We start from the raw sequence: 7306 nt of genomic DNA on the forward strand, positions 1-7306 counted from the left end.
TAATCGTCGGATTTTTACCGGCCATCCCGTTTTTAGGGGTCTGCTAGAGATGCTCCAGGAGACAGGTAGACCCCTCACTCAAGCCACGCCGGTAGAACCGTGACAATATTTTAGCACAAGTGGCACCCTAGTTTCGGCATAAATAAATAAAGGGAAATATATATAAGAACTCAGACAATACGAAAACGCAAAACAAAAATTAAGAGGGAGATCAAGAAATAAAAAAATAAAAATACATAGTTTAAAAATATTGAGAAATAGTCCACAAAACATAATAGTTTAATATTCAAAAAATAAAAATTGAAATTTGAAAGAAAACAAAATGAAATTTAAAACATGTAATTCAAGAAAAAACGGAAGCAAATTATTAAAACAATCATTTTATTTAATCCAACGGCTAGACCAAAAGTGACAGAGACTGAGAAAAAGAAGGCGATGACGACACCAAAGCATATGGAAAATAAAAATACAATTAATATTCTGAGGGAGTTTATAATTACTCTTCTCAGGGAGTGCATGCAAACAACAACAGTACTCGTGTTAACATTGAGGGTGGTTCTAAAAAACATAAGGGAGTGAATGTTAACTCTACAGCATTTCTTATAACTGGACTGTAAAATTAATGCTGAACTTTAAATTTGAAGTATGTGCTCTTTCCTACAATATAGTTCTCCTAATCTTTTTCACAAGTCGATATTTCTTAAGACTGACCAAGTATTAACGTTCGATGACGATTTATATTATGAGTTATGTGATTTGATGATCGAAGTTTGTTCGGAGTCCCGGATGAGATCATGGACGTGACGAGGAGTCTCAAAATGGTCGAGAGGTAAAGATCGATATATTGAAAGGCTATATTCGGACATCGGAAAGGTTCCGAATGATTCGGGTATTTTTCGGAGTACCGGAGAGTTACGGGAATTCGCTGGGGGAAGTAGTGGGCCTTAATGGGCCATTCAGGGAAGGAGAGAAGGGCCTCAAGGGGCGCGCGCCCCCTCATGGGCTGGTCCGAATTGGACTAAGAGGGGGCGGCGCCCCCCTCCTTCCTTCTCCCCTCTTCCTCCTTCCCTCCTTCTCCTACTAGGAATAGGAAAGAGGAGGGGAATCCTACTTGTACTGGGGAGTCCTAGTAGGATTCCCCACACCTGGCGTGCCCCCCTTGGGCCGGCCACCTCTTCCCTTCCCTCCTTTATATATGTGGCCAGGGGGCACCCCATAGACACAAGTTGATCTTTAGCCGTGTGCGGTGCCCCATCCATAGTTACACACCTCAGTCATATCGTCGTAGTGATTAGGCGAAGCCCTGCGCCGGTAACTTCATCATCACTGTCACGACGCCGTCCTGCTGACGAAACTCTCCCTCGGCCTCAACTGGATCAAGAGTATGAGGAAAGTCATCGAGCTGAACTTGTGCTGAACGCGGAGGTGCCGTATGTTCGGTGCTTGGATCGGTTGGATCGCAAAGATGTTCGACTACATCAACCGCATTAACTAAACGCTTCTCCTTTCGGTCTACGAGGATACGTGGACACACTCTCCCCTCTCGTTGTTATGCATCACCTAGATAGATCTTGCGTAATCGTAGGAAATTTTTTGAAATTACCGCGTTCCCCAACATGAAGTAGGGCACACTCATTTTGAATGTTCAAATTGGGAAGGATTACGCAAGGCCTATGGATTCGAGAAGGATATGAAAATAACATTGAATCTTGGCAATCCGGAAGATGAAAGCATTTGGTTGGATCCTAACATGATTCCGATTCTGCCTCCCCGTGAGTTAGTTAAACACATTTGTTAAATGATCTATATTCCTTATCAAAAAATACTTGTTATTCATACCTGCTGAACTTGTTTTTTTTATAATTGACAACTTATTTTCTCTCTTCCCAAGAAATACAAAAGATAATAGACGACACCTACTATAGTCATGGCGCAGGGCTAACCTGGGAGGAGAAGAATTATCTTATCTCCTTTGTTAATGATGTTCTGAAATTTAAGATCATCTTTGGAGTTGGGAAAAATTATGGTAAATACGTGCCACTAGTCCACGAGTTGTGCGATGCTAACATTCGTGCAAGTATCATGGTAAGATTTTTACTATTGTGTCACTAGTTAGTCCATCTTTTTCATACATTCTTCTCAAGTAAACTTCATTGCTAACTATATATGTTACTATTATGTTCTTCAACAAAAGCTCCCGGATGTGGTTGTGCCTCCATTTTTGTTTGTCGAAGGTGAGATAGAACAAAGGTTAGCTCTGCAGCTAGTCCACAAGCAAGGGTTGTAGGTCCATTACCGTCCGGCTCCCGACAGAAACTAACGGAGTCATCCCAACTCTCGGATCGGAGATGCTAACGGGACATGAATCAAAGTGGGGGATCTCTCTGCCGCACCTGTCTCCTCGGGCATAGACTACGTAAAGCGTAGTACTCTTGGAAAGAGAGAAGATCACCGCGTGAACAAAATCCAAAGTAACAAATGTCACTCCCGAGGGATCGACCACTATCATACATGAAATTTTGCATAAAATGATTGTTCATGTTCACGCCAGTTGTTTGCGTACCACCATGGTCGGAGGGTGTCAAATATGCATACTCGACCTCTAAAACAGATGAAGGCCTCAAAATCAAGGCTTGGAGAAAAATAGTGGCTGAGCGAAGGCCATAAAATGGAGACAGTTGGATCTCTATGCTGCATAACGGAGAATGCGTTTTTTCTGTTTTATGCCATGCTACCCGAGAGAGAGTAGTATGTCCTGCTACCTTACCTAGTGCAGTTGGTTAACTTATGATGATCATAATGGTGAGATTGTTTTATCACTAGCACCTTAAGTACCTAGTAGTGGTTAACTTATGATGATCATAATGGTGAGATTGTTATATCAGTACGATCAAGATGAGTTGTATATATGACTGCGATGATGATGAGTTGTTATCATTATGATGATGCATGATGCATGATATGGGTTGTATATCATTAGAGCAACTCTAGCAGACCCCGCATCCCGCCGACCCGCATAACTCGTTTACAGTTCGCGCAAAACCATTTTTGTGGGCCGGTGCGGGCTGGCAGAGATGCAGACCATGCATAATGGACCCGTAAAAAAGTATATTCGCGGAATATACTTTTTTACGGGTCGGCTGGGGGCAGGAACCGGCGGCCGGAAAAAGCCAAATCCGGCGGCCCGCGATGAAGCACCGTAGATCTGCAAATCTGGTAGCCTGCCGACGCAGGGGGGGAGGGAAGGGAGGCCTCATGCGCGTGGAGGCCTTCCGGCGTGCTCCTGCCGTCTGCTGTCACCGGAATCTTGGGCGGCGGCCGGTGGCCGGCGCGAGGGGGGAAGAGGGGTGGTTGGTGGGAGAAAGCGCGGGATGAAATGTCCCTCCACCAACCGCTTCCACTTATATGCAGGGCACCGCAGCCGCGGGGGGAAACCCGCGTTTTTCCGGGTTGGCGTCGGGATTTTGCCGCGCCCCCTAATTTTTTTTGCAGCCCGGGGCTGGATGCGGGGTCTGATCGCGCTGCTTTTTTGGCCTCGACCCGCATTTTGACGGTTATTTTAGGGTCGGGGCGGGATGCGGGGTCTGCTAGAGTTGCTCTTAATATGGAAGAAACACATATTAGATTGAAGTGGATGTATTCAAGTAACCAAGTTGAATTTGTAGGAATATATGTAGCATAAAATATATTTGAAACGAAAAAGAATTAAATGAAAAACACAAAATTAAAAAAAATCATAATTCATAAACCCCTAATCCTTTTAGTCCCGGTTGGTGTTACCAATCGGGACTAAAGGTCCCCCAGCCTCCGGCGCCGGCTCGTGCCACGTGGTGGGCCTTTGTTCCCTCGCCGAGTTGAATCAGGACTAAAGGGGGCTTTTAGTCTCCATCTTTATTAAAGACCCTTACAAAGTGGCACTAAAACCTGATTCTGTACTAGTGATCCGAGAGTAAATGTGAACTCTTTAGCATTTCGGTTAGTACAATTAGTGCTGAACTTTTCATTTGAGGCAGCCTTTTTGTGTCAACGGAGTGCGGCATAACATACAGCTTGTTCTCAGAATTAGGCGTTAATTAATAAAGAAAATCAGAACGGCGCAGACGGACGCGCCATGGCGTGCTGTGTTGTGTTCTAACAGTGGAGGCGCCTGATGACACACGTTGCACAAACACGTTCAACCGACATGGATGGCCATTTTCGCACGGATGGACTGAGCTTTCGTCCCTCTCGCTATCGTGTTCCAATTAATCAGCACGTAGCATGCCAATTAGCCACTACAGTACATGGCTACGTATTGCATCACAGGCAGCTGCCTTTGAATTTCAAGGTCACATTCATCCATGTCGCTCCATTAAAAAGTGCCGGTTAATCTGTGATGGGCGATCCAGGCGGTTTTATTCTATTCTAGCAAGCATTCCTCCATGAGAGCCACCTTCTGAGTTCTGACCAAACACAGTCTACCATCTCATAAACTGGGTACGATTTGAAAAGGAAAGGGTATGAAAAGTACTCCTACAAGTCACAATCTGGTCGACTATGATTTGCTGAAAGCAGGAGAGACAGAGATGGATACGGATTCAGATTTCAGAATCACACGGGCAGAGCACACGTATAAATAAGCTAAGCTGCCAGTCTGCTTCAACAACCCAAAGCAGAGCAGCAGCAGCTCAGATCACTCGGCGTTACGGTGGTGATCATCAGCCTACGGTGGTGACTGACGCATGGCTCTGATCAGGGAGAAGAGGCTTCCGCAGCTGCACCTCGCGCTGCCCGTCCCGTCCCGCGCCGCCGCGCAGGAGCTCGGCGTCCTCGGCCGGCGGCCCAACCCCACGGCCACCAAGGCCTCCACCCCGTCGGCGCTGTCCAGCCAGTTCCGCCTCGCCGACTTCGACAAGCTCGCCGTCCTGGGCCGCGGGAACGGCGGCACCGTGTACAAGGTCCGCCACCGGGAGACGTGCGCGCTCTACGCGCTCAAGGTGCAGCACTACGGCGATCCCGCCGCGGCCGCCGAGGCCGACGTCCTCAGCCGCACGGCCTCGCCATTCGTCGTCCGGTGCCACTCCGTGCTCCCCGCCGCGGCATCCGGCGACGTCGCCCTGCTCCTCGAGCTGGTCGACGGGGGCTCGCTCGACTGTATCAGGAGCCGCCGCGGCGCGTTCACGGAGGCCGCGCTCGCGGAGGTGGCGGCGCAGGCGCTGTCGGGGCTGGCGTACCTCCACGCCCGCCGCATCGTGCACCTCGACGTCAAGCCGGCGAACCTTCTCGCCAGCACGGCCGGGGAGGTCAAGGTCGCCGACTTCGGCATCGCCAAGGTGCTCGCCCGCGCCGGCGACCACTGCACGTCGTACGCCGGCACCTCCGCGTACATGAGCCCCGAGCGCTTCGACCCGGAGGCGCACGGTGGGCACTACGACCCGTACGCCGCCGACGTGTGGAGCCTCGGGGTCACGCTCCTTGAGCTCTTCATGGGCAGGTACCCGCTCCTGCCCGCCGGGCAGCAGCCCACCTGGGCCGCGCTCATGTGCGCCGTCTGCTTCGGCGAGCCGCCCGTGCTGCCCGACGGCGCGGCCTCGCCGGAGCTCCGGGGATTCGTCGCCTCGTGCCTGCAGAAGGACTACCGCAACAGGGCGTCCGTGGCGGAGCTGCTTGCTCACCCATTCGTGGCCGGGAGGGACGTTGCAGCGTCGAAACGCGCGCTCCGGAAGCTGGTCGCCGATGCCTCGTCGTCATTGTAGTGCCGGGATACGGATCCCGCTGGGCGGCACAGCCATGCACATATACTGATATACATAGAATCAATTTTGCTAGATATGTACAGTACCGTATATGCAGAGCTTAGTGATAACACACCAGTTAGCTTAGTGATGACCTAGGCTAGGATTAGTTACTCACTTGTTCAGACATTGGTGATGCACTGATGTAGCAGTATTAGTTTTCCATGGATTATGGCAATGCCGTTTTACAACATTTTTGTGCATTCATGACTATTTTCACAACAATGTAAAATCAGAGTAGTCTACTTTTTTGCCCTCGACCGTCGGATCTACCATGTTTAGAGCATCTCTAGCGGACTCTTATAGTGCCTTTACAGTTCACGGTTGTCTTCGGATACGGGCCGAAAACAGCCGCGGCAGAACAACAACCGAATATGAACCCGCAAAATTTGAAATCACAAATTTGCGCGAGAAATTGAACTACTTCAGTAGAACTACTAGCACTTGATCATCTTAAAAAATCGTACAAAGTAGAATTTTTACAACTAATATTTGGAGGAGCAGGCGTCACCCTAACCCTAATTACAAAATTGGGCTCACTAGAGTCGGGGGGATTGCGGCGGCGACGCGGCGGCGGCGGATGAGCTCAGTCCCAGTCGTCGGACATGAGGTCGACGTAGCTTCTTGGCTACGAGGCACCACTCTTCCATGTTGGTCGCAAACTCCTACACCGCCGCGATCCCCTGCTCGACGAAGATTCTGTCAATGTTGGCGTCCCGTCGACGGCGCTGCTCGGCCTCCTCCTCCGCCCGCGCAGAGCGCTTGACGATGGCGGCCTCCATGACATCCGCCTCCGCTGGGGGGAGGTAATCCTCCAGCCTGATGACGCCTCGCCGCTCCGGCTCCCTCTTCACCGTGTGGAGCGACGGGAGCTGCTCCGGCTCTCTTTTGACCGGTGTGAGCGGCGTCCGCGAGCTCGAGGCATCGACGGAGGAGCTTCCCGCGGCGAACGAGCTAGAGGAGAGCCCGCGGCGGAGGAGTGCTTACCTGTGGTCGTACGACAGAGGAGCGACAGTGGCGGCGAGAGCCAGTTGTTGGTGTACCTACGGGCGATCATTTTCCTCGCGGTGATGCACCACCTCCGCTCGGGGTCGTCGCCACCGCCGGCGTCGCGGCCCGCCGACCACACTCCGCACCACATCAAGAGGGGAGAGGGGGATTGAAGTCGCCGACGAGAAGAAATCGAGAGGGGTGATTGAGAATTGCACCGGCGTAAGGATAGGGTTTCGACCCGTATTTCATACGTAAACCCTTGTATATACTGCAGGGGGGGGGTGCGTGCCAATGTATAAGAATTTACGGGCCAGGCGACTATATGGGCTCTGGTCTAGCCCAAAAAAAGGGGCCACACTCCTGTAATCGTCAGATTTTTACTGGCCGCTCTGTTTTTAGGGGTCTGCTAGAGATGCTCTAAGAGACAGGTGGACCCCTCACTCAAGCCACGTTGGACTGTGACAATACTTTAGCACAAGCGGCAACCTAGTTTCGGCATAAATAAATAAAGGAAAAAATATATAAGAACTCGAAAAATA

General features: G+C 50.4%; 1 protein-coding gene across 1 annotated transcript; it reads left to right on the forward strand.

The window, feature by feature from the left end:
* The first annotated feature begins 4483 nt into the window (after positions 1-4483).
* LOC123094355 (mitogen-activated protein kinase kinase 9-like) lies at positions 4484-5952 on the forward strand. Its single transcript, XM_044516378.1, has one exon. The coding sequence runs from the start codon at positions 4722-4724 to the stop codon at positions 5733-5735; it is 1014 nt and encodes a 337-aa protein (XP_044372313.1). The 5' UTR covers positions 4484-4721; the 3' UTR covers positions 5736-5952.
* Positions 5953-7306: the final 1354 nt, after the last annotated feature.

This window comes from Triticum aestivum, chromosome 4B (assembly GCF_018294505.1).
Source record: "Triticum aestivum cultivar Chinese Spring chromosome 4B, IWGSC CS RefSeq v2.1, whole genome shotgun sequence".
NCBI classification, from domain to species: Eukaryota; Viridiplantae; Streptophyta; class Magnoliopsida; order Poales; family Poaceae; genus Triticum; species Triticum aestivum.

Coding starts and splice junctions, on each gene's coding strand:
- LOC123094355 (XM_044516378.1), top strand. CDS start 4,722: ATGGCTCTGATCAGGGAGAAGAGGCTTCCGCAGCTGCACCTCGCGCTG.